The following is a 16,122-nucleotide window of genomic DNA, read 5'->3' on the forward strand; positions in this document are numbered from 1 at the left end:
CATATATCTACCTTCCCACAATTTGCAGCCATAGAAATTCAATCCTTTTTGTTGTCATGTCTCTAAAAATTTATTTTTCCTTTTTAAAATGCCATATAAGCCCAAATTCTAACCACCCCTTTAAGTTAATTATCACGGAGTGCTCCCAGGTGTAAACGTGAGGCACAAGCTAAAAAAACTTGTTTGTTTTTCTCTTGTTAATCTTTCTTTTGTCAATCTAATTTTACAGGGCTCCAGCCTAAGAATCTAGCAGGTTAGCAGGAAAAAGTAATTTTCCTCTCTGACAATAGCAATTTTGGAAATCACTGTTTGGAACACAAGAAAAATGTCTCCATTTTAGACTTGGTTTCACCTTTATAATATTAGGGACTGAAATGTGTAAGTTACTGCACACATTCTGGAAACAGGCATTATGTACTTTTTAGGGAAACAAAAATATTCTGCAGTATGCTTCTTTAATTAGATAGATATATTAGGTATTATTATGTTAGATATAAAATAAATCTTCCCAATGAAACATTTAGTTTAGTTGACTTTAGGTAATTCATATTTTTGTTTATTTTCTAAACGTTCATTACCAGAAAAAAGTGAACCACTTTTACGCTCAAAAATTCAAGGTCACTAATAATGGAAGTACAAGAAAGTTGCAAATATATGGTTTCCAAGCAGCATAGCTCATTACAAAATTTAGAAGAAAACTATAAAACTACTTCTTTTAAGGAATTTGATCAATTTAGAAAATATCTATAAAAAATATTACTCAAATTTATACACACATGCACACACACAAACATAGGCTATAGAAAACATGTAAATTTAATATAATATCTGGAATACTATCTTATCCACAAAAAGTAACATGTTTAATCTTCTTATAAAAACCAAAGTCAGCAAAGTGTCAGATAATACAAACATCTTTATTTAACCTGTTCTTGCTATATTTAAATATAAGAATATACACACACACGTACACACATGCACAGACACACACAAATGTATGCTCTGATATGAATTTTCTTCTTACTTACCCTATCACCTTTAAGACCCATATCACCTTTGAATCCTGGAAAACCATCTTCACCCTGAAAACCAAAAGTAATAAAATAGGTGTTTAATGATTTGTTTGGATGAATCTAAAATGTGACTATAAAAATATGAACACTGATAATTTAGGGAAAATCATTCTGAGAATCCTGTTGTGAAACTTCCTTCTCCCTATGCTAACCTTTATCACCTCTATCTTCTCATTTTCTATTATTATTGGCTCTAACTTCCTCTAGGAAAGTTTTCTCAAATGTGTCCTTTAAATCTTCTCCATCTTATGGGGGAAAGAATCATTCTCTTATAACCACATATATCTATCCTATGCCATTTGAACAAAGAAAGAGTAAATATTTAAATAATTATCATCTTAACTTTGGAATACTAGAACTGTGACTACCAAATAAAATGTCTTTACCCTTAATTTGCTAATTCATATCAAAGAATATCATATTATGCATTTTGTACCATGTGCTTTAGATAAATGCCTTCTTACTCAACTTCTGTTCCACATTACAATTTCTTTTCAGATGAAGAATGAGCAAACCAATATTATCCTTTACACATGCATGGAAAATGTTCATTATCTCAACAGACCAGTAATACTGAAAACTGGGCCTCCTTTAATAAAGAAAGCAGAAATTTTGACTACGGAAATGTTTCATACCATTCTTAGTGAAATCTAGACTTTTAAAAGTAAGCTTCAAGAACAAACTTAATGTCTCTTAATTTGAATAAAAAATTTAAATTCCTAAGGAATAACCATTTAATTTTTCAATAACGTTAATTAAGCATTTCTTTGTTCAGAGTACTATGGAATATTTTGAGATTTTTAACAGTAAAAACTGAAGGTAGTATATTTGCATTAATTTTGGTACTAATGGGAAGAATAGGTGTTCAGATTAAGAAAGACGTGATGATGATGATGATGATGATGATGATGATGATGATGACTATGATGGTGGCAGTGGTTCTGGTGGTGGTGGTAGTAAAGCTAGAAGTTAATTGAAGAGGGTTTGACGGGGGAGTTGGTATCTTAATTAAGAGTTAGAGAATGGGGATCCCCAGGTGGCTCAGCAGTTCAGCGCCTGCCTTCCGCCCTGGGCATGATCCTGGAGTCCTGGGATCGAGTCTCGCATTGGGCTCCCTGTGTGGGGCCTGCTTCTCCCTCTGCCTGTGTCTCTGCCTCTCTCTCTCTCTCTCTCTCTCTGTGTGTGTGTATGTCTCTAATGAATGAATACATAAAATCTTTAAAAAGAAAAAAAAAAGTAGAGAATGGATGTGAGTTGCAAAGTTTGAGAAAAGGACATGTCAGGTTGAGTTTGTGAACAGAGCTAGGAAGATTGGCACATATACTTCCACATCCTGCTGCCAAATGACCTCTATAAAAAAAATTGATCACATCAATTTTTACCTTAAAACACCTCAGTGGTTCCAGATTGCTAATAATGAATATAAGGTGCCAACTCCCCTCCCCATCAGACCATGATCTAGTCCTTGTTTGTTCATTTTGGCAGTCTTATTTTTAGTCTGGAGTCTCCCATCAGCCCCCACCCAACACCCTGAGTTGAGTACTAGAAAAATTGAATTACCTATATTTCCATTTGTAATTCTTTTTTTTTTAAAGATTTTATTTATTTATTTCAGAGAGAGAAAGAGAGAGCTTGAGCAGGGGAGAGGGGCCAACTCCTCACTGAGCAGAGAGCCCCTCGTGGGGCTCAATCCCAGGACCCTGAGATCAAGACCTGAGCCACCCAACCATTTGTAATTCTTGCACTGGTTGTCATTGTCATACACACACCTGCAAATCTTTTACCTTCTGTGTCTCTCTCTGTCTACCTTTAATCTTCTTTCAAGACTCAGTTCATAATTCCACTATGAAGTTCCTCATGACCTCAATCTTACCACTCCCCGCTCCCCCTCCTTAAAATTAAGCCCTCTGTCCTATGTACTCCCACTAAGCATTTATTATTGTAAGAACATGCCATCCTGCACTTGGTAGATCATAGTTTTTTCTTTTACTAAATGGTAAAAAAAACAAAACTTACGCCTAATTAGGCTCTGCGCTTCCAGTGCCTAGTGCATATTTAATCCTCAATAACCATGGCATTTAATAAACATCTATCTACCAAACGGATATTTACTAAGTGAACCTGTCTGTGAGTCTTTAGCAAAGTATGTTAAGGTCCACAAAATATCAGGTAATTTTGGATATATGAGACCTAAACCTGGAAAAGTGATCCAATCTGGTATCTTGTCCAAACGTAAAAATTCTAAAAGGTCTAGAAATTTCTGCTAGACAAAAACATGATGTTTTCAACATTCTTGCTATAAAGAAGCTGTGTACGTAGCATTCTGTCTATACTGAATGCAACTGGGCAATAATAGAGGCTTAAAAGCTGAAAATGACCATTTAACTTCCTATTGACTATTGTCTTCATTACCTTTCTCCCTAGAGAGAAAGGTAATTACACAGTTGCCAAATTTAGTTTAAAGAACACTGCAATTTAAGTAAAAAAATCAATAATAGTTTTTAGTATTTTTCCAGGAAGTATTTTTTGTTTCAGGAGAGAACATAGTGGGTGATATCCTATTTCTGTCACATTTTTGCTTTCAATACATTCACAATTAGAAAATAAACTAGAGAAACAAATTAGAAATAAATAAGATGACTTAAATTTTTAGGTATATCCTTACAAGTGACACTATCAAGTTACTAAGCTTCCCAGTCCTAAAACTATTACTTCTAAATTAATATTCAAAAAAGGAAAGAGGAAAGAGAGTTTTAGGAGATGCATAAGAGAAGAATTCACCTATGCCATTTGGTTCATCGGATTATGTTCCTGTAGGTCTAAAGAATTTTGTTTCCTTTAGGTCTAATGAATTTTAATACTAGATAGGATACTCACTTGCTATTTCACCTTTAGTTAGCAATTGATGTTGATATGTGGAAAAAGAAAAAAGTTTCAACTTCCTTATCTCTTTTGAGATAAATGGTCAATTATAATACATACTCAGAAAAAAAACAAAATAAATAATAGGTATTAAAATTCATAAATATTTAATGATTCTTCAGAGTCTGAAAATAGGGAGAACTCATTAGAAAAAAGTTTCCATTAACTTTTATATAAAATTTCTCTAAACTAGATTAGATAAATAACAGGTATTAAATAAAACAAAAGTTAAAATAAATATGAGCAGTTTTTAAGGACAATGTCCTCATTTTAACAGACTCAAAATTAGACAATCTGTCTCAATTTACCAGTGTAGTTAGTATGAGAATAGGATTGGAACTGATAACTTTTAACTCTCAATTTAAATATTAATTCTTTTTCTCTATATCTTCTTGTTGCTTCTGAGACAATACACCATTCAAAACAACAAATAATCTCAAATTATTTTTCTACATATAAGCAATTTATATTTTTCAATGAGTTTATCTTCACATGTAAATCATCAGCTGTAATTTTATTCACCTCTGTCATTTTGCCACTACCTTTTTTGGTAAGTTCACAATTTTCCCATCTCAATTAACACTTTTCCTTTAAACAGGGTCAATCCTAAGAATCTAAAAAAGACACTTATTCCAGAGAAAAATTTGGATTGATACTTAAATATCTTAATAATAAAAATTCCAGAGATAATAGATATATGTGTGCACATATATAATTATATATTTTTTCGCATAAGCTATCTGCAAATAATTACAAGTTCAACTTTCTCCGATCAATCGTTGTGTTCAGCTACCAACTTAGTAAGACATTACATTCTGAAGTTCATCTCTGAGGATAAGAACTGGGATTCTCATCAAAGTAGCTGAGTTCATTTCAAATGCATGACATTTTTCATACAGTAGAACTGAATATAGTTATATAATGTGACAATGCGGCAATATGTTACTCTTTACTTTTTCAGAAAAATAAATTACAATGGATGTAAATCCATCCCTTCTGTTATCCATTCCTTATTGATAGCAAGTCCACACAAAGTGCTTTATTATTTATTTATTTATTTATTTATTTATTTATTTATTATTCATAAATGTTATTGCTTTTAATAACATTATGATTATGGAAATAAAGTTATCCTTAAAATCAAAATTTATGTTCCATAATTTCTCAACAAAGCTACATTTTATTTTAATCCTTATTTTTTTAATGTAATATTATAGTAAGAATTAACAATACTGACTGTGAGAAATGTCATTTTATTTTAACATAATTACTGAAGGATTTGGGGGCTCTACACTGACAAACATTTACATTAAAAAAATCTCGATTTCAGTTTCTTTGTCCAAAGACAAACTACAAAAGCTCTATAAAAAAATCCCGCATTCTTCATCCCTTTCTGCCTAGTTTTAATCTTTATTTCCTTCTCATTAATAGTTTTGCTTTGCATACAGTCTAATGTATAAAGACTTCCTCTTCCTCAATTGATTTAGGGTATTTCTAACTCTTGCACTGCATTTCAGCTTAAGCACTTTGGAGATTTTAGTAAAGAAAGAAAGGAATAAACATCTCTCTGTTGTGTGTACAATTGGATATTTTATAAACCCTGTAGCTAATTTATTCATAAAGGAACTCTATGATTTATAAAAGGTAAACACATGTAAGAAAAAAGGGATATAGGATTCTGTTTATTATATACCTTTGCTTCTGTTCTATAATTCAGTCCTCACTCGGAGGTATAATCTTTTTTTCAAAAAAGTTTCCAGGATACACAGTACAAAATCAAGCTTGCATTGTAATGTATCAAGTAATCACTTAAGGGGCCTCTGGGTGGCTCAATGGTTGAGTATCTGCCTTTGGGCCCAGTCGTGATCCTGGGGTCTTGGGCTCGAGTCCCGCATCAGGCTCTCCCTATGGGGAGCCTCCTTCTTCCCCTGCCTATGTCTCTGCCTCTCTGTCTGTGTCTTTCTAATAAATAAATAAAAATCTTAAAAAAAAAGGGCAATCACTTAATATATTGGGAAATGAAATATCTGTTGAATAAATGCAAATATATGGCAATTAAAATCACCTAAATAAATTGTATTTTACCTTTTCACCTTTAGAGCCCTTGAGGCCTCTGACGCCATCTGCTCCCTATGGAATAAATTAGAAGAATTAAATGATTATAATATTTTGCATTGAAATTAAATGGTGTGAGAAAGAATAACATTTACCTTTACTCCTCGGGGACCAGGGTAGCCAATAGGACCCTGTGGACCAGGAGGACCCTAAAAAAGACCCATTGCAATTTAAATATATAATACATGGAAAGCGCTACTCATTCACACACTATAATTTTACCGAATAATCTAAAAGAATATGGTATTTTTCTATTATTGATAAACTTAGGGAGTTTTTCACTTGTTCTACAGTCGGATGTGATGAACAAACTATGAAACTAGCTCTACCTACTCCAAATTTTTTGTATCATATATTCATGCAAAACTAATATAAACATTATATATGATGTGAATGATTCTATAATTAATAACTAACTTTCTAAACCTGAAAATATCTGGTGTCCTCAATGTCTACAATAAACAAACATTTGTAACAGAAAATTGGCATAACTTTTGTAGAATTCACTTCATCAAAAAGATTATCAAAATTATACATTTTCCATAGCTGGTTTCATTTAATTAGTTCACCTAAAGGAAATGATTTTCAAAATATGACATAAAATTTCTATAATAATTCTGTCTTTTAATATTATGTTACTAAGAAGCTAAAAATAGCAACTCTAAACAAAATGATCCTACCCCCTTCTCTTGTAATCCAAAATAGTATTAACAACAAATAAGCTCTCATTTTAATAATTTTTTTAGATATTTTGATAATCATTATTTACAATATAAATATAAAATCATTACAATTAAATCTCCTCTTGTTTATAAGTTACCAGAGAGTGATAAGTAAAGATAATATAGGAGTGACATAAACAGTTTATTTAGTAATTCTTAACCAATTTCATTATTATCATTTATTCCACATTTACTACATATGCAGAATTTGGATTTATCTCTGATCATGAAAACATTTATTTAAAAAATAAAGAATGTAATCTAATTTATAAAATTACTAATACAAAATTAAAAGTTATATAAGACATCTCTGTTCATTATACCTTACACAAAAAATAATTACTAGATCATGATTTATATTTAAATGATAGCAAAACAATCTTTAGAAAGTAAAGACATATTTCAAGGCAGATACAAAGTATTTTCTGGTATTTACTTTCTAATATTCTTATCCCTAAGTGATCATAGAAGATATATATATATCATAAAGATGACCAAAGTAAGGTATTTTCTCTTAGACATAAAGTGACAGGACATCTACATGGATACTTTGTAACATACCAGAGCACCTTTTTCTCCAGACTGGCCTTCTTTTCCAGGATGGCCCTATATTTAGTAAAAACATAATAATAGTAAGATGCAATATTAATGGTAGTTTATATCACTATGAAATTGTTCCCTTTTTTCAAATCTATTGTGTCAAAAGATATTGAACATTTTGAATCAGGGCTTATGGCTTTAAACAACACTGAAAATTGGATCATTTGGAAGGAAACATAATAAGCTTATATTTAATGGATATAAGTTTCAGCAACTACATAATGTATATGAAAGTTTGAGAAAAGTACACAAAGCAATACAGATCCTTCATTAACAATTCAATCCCAGTATTAATTATAGTTCTTACAGAAAGTTAATTATTTCAGTCTGACTTCTATTTTGCTTATTGATCAAACAATCAAGCATACATCTTCAAAAGGCAGCTAAGCTATATGAATGGGACGTTTGAAAATATACCAAGATCATAAATACTAATAGTTAATAATAAAATTATGGAGAGTCAGTAAACAAAAATGTATAACTCTGTCACAATTACACCCACTCAAAATTTTGTATTCTAGCTCAAAAATCTATGCAGTTTGAGAAGAATAAATAACAAATTTTTAAAAATAATAACTGCAGAGATTACATAATTACATTATGTATTATTATGCACTGGTGTATAATAAACATTGCTATATTTCTAGAAAAGGTAAAAATCTCTGAAGGTTGAGGAATTTTCATGGAAGATGTTTGAGGAAATTTACTTGTGGTGAGAAATTACTCATGGACCTTCAGGAACATACTTTGAAAAGTAAGAGAGAATGGAGAACTGGTTTCTATGGAGAAAAAAAAGACCACAGGAAAAGGCATAGAAATAAAGACATTTTGAGAATGCTGAGAGAAAAGTGAGTGGATCTGTTTGCCTGGATCTGATGGTTCATGAGGAAGTAGGAAGATCTTGAGATTCTGATACCAGAGTACTAGAATGAGTTTATCCACTGCATGATCCTTAGACTTTGCAAGATGGAAATGACATGATGAAATTGTATTTTAGAGGTATCAATGTTTAATTACTGGCTCAATTTGTTTTTATTACTGACTTAAGAAAATCACTTCTAAAACACATGTAAAATCTATTTTTGAAGATAATACAAAATTTCAATGATGACTAACTATGACTTACAGGAGGCCCATCAGCACCAGGAAGTCCCGCAAGCCCTGGTTTTCCTTGTGGTCCCTAATCAAATAGAGAAAGAGAATATTTTATTTTAAGACATGAGAATAATGAAAAGTCTGACTTTTACATAGGAATATACTATTAATAAAATTCTTAATGAGTCATTGGCTTTTATCTATAAGCAACAAACTGACTTTTAAATGTATGTAGGAAATGTTATACTGAGATAAATGAAAACCAAATTTGACATATGTCAAAAACATGCTCACTTTTGGCCTGCTTAGTAGTCCTAAATGTATCTTTTTAAAAAATTAAACAAATTAGTTTTTGCATACCAATAAACTAGAGCTTAGAGAATAAAAAGAAAAACAGTATAGGTCAGGAATATATGGATTTATACAACTGAAGAAGTAAACACTGCACATTTCCATCAAAGATATTAAGGAGTGCTAATTCAAATAATTATATGGTAACTTCAATGAAACACAACTAATTATTAAAATATGTTAAGAAATATGCTATATTGTGACAGTTATTCATGGGACACAAAGGAAAACAAATCCAATATTTTGATGTCAAAGACATAATCTAATATGCAACTATTAACACTAAATATTTATTTAACCCATTACTCCAATTTCTTTTTAACCATAGAAGATTTCAAATGTCTTTCAACATGACATTAGTAAAATTGGAACAAAGTAAGAATGAGCACCAAATTCTTGTAAACTCTTTCTTGATAGGAAGATAGACATTCTGCTGAGAATAATTAATTTATCAAGCTTCCAGAGTCCAAATAATTATTACTTACTAGTGATGAAATTAGGCATAATTTAAAAACAATTGAAGGGTAAAAGATATATATGTGAGGCTAGATATTGGACACAATATCCATTTCCATTCTCAGAGAGTATTTAAGAAAAGTGTAGTATATATATATATATTATATATATATTATATATATATAATATATATATACACACACACATATATACTGATAATCTAGAATTTACAAGAGATGTAACTTAAATCACAACAGAACAACAACAACAAAAAAATCAAAATAACCTTTAAATCGAACAATAGCTGCATCTCATTTAAAGGTTCCAAATGTTTCAATTTGTCCTTCTGCAAAGTCATTTTCAGTCAAGTAATCTAACATTATATAATAACCATTGTAAAACACTGTATTTTTAATGGCAGTGTCTGGCACATAAATCATCTTCTGCTCTCAAGACTATGGTCTTATTTCTTCAAAACAGTATGTAGAGCACAAATGCAGAACTATTGTATTAATTTTCTTATCAGCAGTTGTGATATTCATATGACAATGACCTATGGTCAGTACTACATGGCTTTTGTTGTTGTTGCTATATTTAAGGGACTAGGAATATTAAAAATCTTGTAAATGACTTTTTATAAAATTAAATTAATCATCCTGGCTGGTGTGAGGTGGTATCTCATTGTAGTTTTGATTTATATTTCCCTAATGATGAGTAATGTTGAGCATATTTTCATGTGTCTGTTGGCCATCTGTATGTCTTCTTTGGAAAAATGTCTATCCATGTTTTCTGCCCATTTATTAACTGGTTATTTGTGGGGGTTTTTTTTGGTATTTGATTAAGTTCTTTATATACTTTTTATTCTAACCCTTTATTAAATATGCCATTTGCAAATATCTTCTCCCATTCTGTAGGTTGTCTATTAGTTTTGTTTATTGTTTCTTTGCTGTTGCAGAAGATTTTTATTTTGATAAAATCCCAATAGTTTATTTTTGCTTTTGTTTCCCTTGCCTCAGGAGACATATCTGTAAGAACCCAATGTTTATAGCAGTATTATCAACAATAAGCAAATTATGGAAAGAGCCCAAGTGTCCGTAAACGAATGGATAAAGTAGATACACACACACACACACACTAGAATATTAGCCATAAAAAAGAATGAAATCTTGCCATTTTTCAATGATATGGATGCAGCTAGAGAGTATTATGCTAAGCAAAATAAGTCATTCAGTAAGAGAAAGACAAATAACATATGATTTCACCCATCTGTGGAATTTAAGAAACAAAACAGATGAATATGGGGGAAAAACAAAGAGGCTAACTGAGGAACAGACCCTTAACTATAGAGAACAAACTGATAATTACTGTAGGGAAGGTGAGTGGAGGATGGGTTAAACACATTGATGGGGATTAAGGAGTGCACATGTCATGGTGAGCACCAGGTGTTGTATGTAAGTGATCAATCACTAAATTCTACACCTGAAACTAATACTGCACTATTTATTAGTTAGCTGGAATTTAAATAAAAATTTGGAGGAAAAAACAAGTTAAAATCAGTCCATCTGTTTAGAATGGAAGTTCCATGATAGCATAATATTTTATCTTCTTTCTTAACTACTTGCTGTTTCTCTGGAGGGGTGGGAATAAAGTTGAATGAATGAATGTCATAGATTTTTAGATTTTAATAAAATAATGAAAATTATTGTGTATTGTGTTTCTATGAATTATAGTGATTTATAGATAGGTAGATAGATAGTCCTTTTTTTTGATATATAGTCCATTTTAAGTCTCAAACAATTCCATGAAATATCATTATCTAAAGAGTTTGGGCAAACTAATGTTAGTAAGTGACAGAGTTGCAGTATAAATGAACCTAGGTCCATATCTATGCTTCAATGTTCTTGCCTTTAATATTTATTTTGTGTCTTGTTATTTCATTCTTAACTCAAAGAGTTATATAATACTATTTGTTTTCTCTAAAGCAATTAATATATGAGTGATGTCAAGTCCGACATTATAAATCAAATAACAGGAAGCTCAGTATATTTAAGTTATCAAAATGTCAGGATAAAGAATATAGCTGTTTTATCCAATTTAGTTAACTAACAAACTTTATAAAATATTTTATCACAAGTAAAATAAAAGCACATATACATCATACAGAAATGTATGATGATACATCATAAAGAAAAGTAATATAGATGTAAAATAAAAAATACATCATAGATGCAATATAAATAGAACATGCTTCTCTCATGTTCTTGAGTTCCTTTCTTCTTTTGATAAAAGCAGACTGTCTTTGAACCCACAAACTATATATGTTCAGATTAGAGAAAAAACAGATTGTGCTCTCTTCTTACCACAAATACAATGAACCAGTTCCCATATTTTACCTTTGACTTTACAAAGGGAATTCAGATATACTAGTTTACCTAAGAAAATTCCTCTTAGGAATCCAATGCATGGGCAGCCCCAGTGGCTCAGCGGTTTAGCGCTGCCTTCAGCCCGGGGCCTGATCCTTGAGTCCCGGGATTGAGTCCTGTGTCAGGCTCCCTGCGTGGAGCCTGCTTCTCCCTCTGCCTGTGTCTCTGCCTCTCTCTTTCTCTCTCTCTCTCTCTCTCTCTTTGTGTGTGTGTGTGTGTGTCATGTGTCTCATGAATGAATAAATAAAATCTTAAAAAAAAGTTAAAAAAAAAAAGGAATCCAATGCATGGTAGAAAATTTAATAGGCTTATGCTCAAATAATAGTATGAATATAGTAGGGTCATAATGAACTAATCTAAAGTATGGCAAAAGAGGCCCAAGGTAATTTTTCTGATCTAAAGTAAAGATCTGAAATTGCTTTTGGTACATCTTTATTTCAAAGGGCACTTTCCAATAGATCTCTAATACCATACCATACAGATAATACACACAAAAGAGTACGTTAAAGGCTACTTAAATTTGATGTTAACTCTCACAACCTAATAATAAAATAAATAACTCAATCAGAATATTACCAAAATATTTGAATAGATATTTTACCAAAGAAGATACAGAAATAGCCAATAAGCACATGAGAAGATACTCAACATCACTAGTGACTTGGGAATGCAAATTAATACCACAGTGAGATACCATTTCACACTAAGAAGAATGACCATAATCAAGAAGAAAAGCCAACATTCATGAAGATCTGGAGAAACCAGAATCCTCATACCTTGTTGATAGGAAGGAAATAATGGTGCAACTACTTTGGAAAACCGGTTAGAAGCTTCTTCAAATATTCAGCATTAAATTCATCATAAAACCAGAAATTCCACTTCTATGTGCTACCCTAAAAAATTCAAAATATGTCCAAAGACCTCTATGCAAATATTTATAGCAGCACTTTCATAACAGCTGAAAAGAGCAAACACGTAAGTCCATCAGCTGCTAAATAAGTAAACAAAAAGTGGCATATTTCATTAATGAAATGCAATAAAAAGGAGCAAAAGTGTTGATGTATGCTGCAACATGAGTAAACCTGAAAACTTTATGCCAGATGAAAGAAGCCAGATACAAAGGTCACATATTATATATTCATTTATATGATTAAATTCATATTTTAAATGCATTCATGTATTTCATTCTAATGTCCAGAAAAGGTATATCAACAGAGAGAAGAAGATTAGTGGTTGTCTAAATCTGTGGGTGGTACAGGGAGTACAAATCAACAAAAGATTTTTTTCTGGGGTGGTATAAATATTCTAAAAAATTTTATTGTGGCACAACTCTGTAAATTTATTAAAAATCATTGAGCAGTACACTTAAAATGAGTGAAATTTTATGATGCAAAATTATACCCCAATAAAATTGCTTATTTTTTAAATTATACGTTCATAGAAATCAATGAAAATAACAGGAAGAGATATTGAAAATGAACCAGCTAATATTGTACTGTAACTACAGAGGACAGAAACTATTACTTAAGGAATCTGGACGAAGATATCAGGGAGAAAGACATCTCTTTAATTAAAGATTTATTCTTGTTTTGATACAGACACTGAGTTATTAACAAGAACATCCTTTGCCATTCATACATGAAAAATGGTGGGAATGATAACTTCACAATTTCCCTTAATCAGATCTTGCTAGAAACCCTTTGTTACAAGCAAACCTAATGACATTTTTTTAAATAATGAGAAAGAAAAGGAGAACCAAAATGAAGAGAAAACATTCATTCATAACAGTACATTTCTAAAATTAATATAGCTGAGAATGTCACATTTGGAAGCTATCCAAATGGAACTATGTGAAATCTTATCATTTATAGTTAAGCGAAGTATGAATGACTTCCCCTACACACTGTACTCTCAAGGTTTTACTCCAGATTAATTCCTTATGTGCTGAGCCATCTTATCAAAAACAGAAGGCAGACCTCGCTTCTGCCTAAGGCTGACAACCCAGAATTGGTGAGCAGACATTGCCAGAACAAGAGAGTGACTTACTTTCTCGCCAGGAGGACCGATTGGACCTTGTGGACCAGGAAGACCCTATTTTAAAAGAATTTATTTCATATGTCAGGAATCACATCACAAGAATACATTTTCAAAACAGAAAAATAACCTTCTATTTCACAAGAAATGAGTTATGAGAATCTATATACATTCCCCACATTTCCCAGAAAGTTTTGGAACACTATGAGGCATTTTACACAGGCTACTCTTTTGGCAGGGTGACTGTAATGTGATCCTATTCAGAACCCTTCTGCAGGTGTGGCTATTCGTCCTGGCATTCCATGAACACTGAATGACTCATTTTATTCTTGGACAAAAAAGGGGCCTCTGCAAATTTGCTCAAATTAAAAAAAAATTATCTTCCTACCGTTGCATTGCAAACATTTTTAATCCTACACAGAAAATTTTGAGGCTGTCAGTTTTCTCATGAAAAGATAGCATCTTACCCCATTACCTCAAAGGAGCTGCGGCGGCTTAGACTTACCTGAGGTCCTGGATTCCCTTGCTGACCTGGAGGTCCAGGCTCCCCTTGGGGACCCTGCCAGAGAAAAATATAAAGAGTCTTTAATAGAGCTATTTCACATATTTTTTTTCTTCTTCTCAATTGAAAAACAGTCCCCAAATCAGTTTCCCTATGGAGAATCTGGAAAATCTTGCAAAACATTAATGCTAGCAGAAGCTAATGGGCTTTGCAAAACGTTGCAAGAAATTTTTATTTTATTTTTTATTTTTTATTTTTTTTGAAATTTTTATTTTAGATTTAGCAACAAAAGTTGTTGGTTAATACCTAGACTGCAGAAATGAGTTATGTTACAGATGTTTTCTACATACCATGTTTCCTTTTGGTCCTGGGGGGCCATCAACACCTGCAATACCCTTCAATAAAGAAAAAGAAAAAAAATATATATATAGATGTTTAGAAATTTAAATGCTACAACAGAAAATTAAAACAATAGCATGACATCCACTGGCCTAGGGTATCTAAAAATCATTTTAGGATTTAGAGATGAGGAAAAAGGCAGGGTCTATACTTTCCTCTCCATGTCCACATTGGAGACAACCTGGCAGCATTTTCCACTATGTACTGGAAATTTGATATGAAATAATAAAGTAGATAAACTAAAAGGGAAAGAAAGGGGTAGAGTGGAGAATAATCCATCTACCGATGGACAGAATCATTATGTCTTAGAACCTAATAAAGCAGTAAAGACCTAGCTGTCTACTGAATCCTGCCATGGCCTTGAGCTTTAAAGTGTCTGAACAAGCTTTCCCTAGAAAATTCTGAATATTTCCAGCAATACATACAGGCTGCCCTGTAGGTCCTGGAGTTCCCCTTGGTCCCAGCAAACCTCGTGGACCCTAGAAGGAAAAAAAAATAGCATGTCCTCATAAGAAATGCCCTCAAAATATACTTCCTCCTCTAAAGAGATTTTAATGTAATGTTGAGAGTAAAAATATCTGTGCATCTTCTATTAACACACTGCCGATTGTGTTTAAAATGCTATCTTTATGTAACACAAATATCTCATGTCTATACTGATCTGTTATACCCAGAATGGATAACAGGTAGTTTTAGCATATAAACTGTGTACCTTTGATTCTATAAATTTACATATGAATCAGTAGGGGAATTTTCAAAATGGGAAATGGCTTAATATTTTATGTCAGTTTTGTGTCATTTTCTGCTTTAAATGGCAACACTGAAAATTATTAAATCTTATTATTCAATCATATAGAAAAATCCCGATTTTCTTCTTTTGTATTAGGTGAATTCCTTTCTTCTTAAAAAAGATTTTTATTTATTGAGGGGGAGAGAGAGAGTGAGCGGGAGAGCACAAGCAGCGGGGAGGCTCAGAGAGAGGGAGGGAGAAGCAGACTCTCCACTGGAGCTGGGAACCCAAGGCACACAGGGCACAGTCCCAGGACCCTGGGATCAGGACCTGAGCCAAAGGCAGATGCTTAACCAACTGAGCCACTCAGGCGCCCCTAGGTAAACTCCTTCTTGAGACAATATCATGAAGAGAAAGAAACAAACTACTGTTTAGATAAACTATATATGCAGATTATACAAACCATTTCTCTGAGAGATTTTTTAAAATTATTATTCTTTAAACTTAATTTCTTCTCTTCTTTTTTCCCCCTCCTTCATCTGCTCCATCTTCTTTTCCTTCTTTAGAAAAATGAGTACAGTAATTTACTGCCTCTCCTATTCCCTTGAGCTCTTATGCCTTTGAGTTGACAGGCTCTGTAATGTGACAGGCTAGGACTGAAATTAAGAAGACTGGCTCTAGTATGGTTAGAGTCTGGCCT

At 32.2% G+C, this 16,122-nt stretch overlaps 1 protein-coding gene across 4 annotated transcripts in view; it reads right to left on the minus strand.

The window, feature by feature from the left end:
* The window catches only part of COL11A1 (collagen type XI alpha 1 chain), a 196,786-nt gene that overhangs the window by 93,870 nt on the left and 86,794 nt on the right, over positions 1-16,122 (minus strand). For all 4 annotated transcript variants that reach the window (XM_072834737.1, XM_072834735.1, XM_072834736.1 and 1 more), the window contains 9 exons: positions 15,118-15,171; positions 14,644-14,688; positions 14,297-14,350; positions 13,804-13,848; positions 8,559-8,612; positions 7,394-7,438; positions 6,206-6,259; positions 6,081-6,125; positions 1,029-1,082 (listed from right to left, as the gene is read on the minus strand). In XM_072834737.1, the coding sequence (XP_072690838.1) occupies positions 1,029-1,082; positions 6,081-6,125; positions 6,206-6,259; positions 7,394-7,438; positions 8,559-8,612; positions 13,804-13,848; positions 14,297-14,350; positions 14,644-14,688; positions 15,118-15,171 (450 nt within the window). The remainder of the gene's footprint in view (positions 1-1,028; positions 1,083-6,080; positions 6,126-6,205; positions 6,260-7,393; positions 7,439-8,558; positions 8,613-13,803; positions 13,849-14,296; positions 14,351-14,643; positions 14,689-15,117; positions 15,172-16,122) is intronic.

This window comes from Canis lupus, chromosome 8 (genome assembly GCF_048164855.1).
Source record: "Canis lupus baileyi chromosome 8, mCanLup2.hap1, whole genome shotgun sequence".
NCBI lineage: Eukaryota > Metazoa > Chordata > Mammalia > Carnivora > Canidae > Canis > Canis lupus.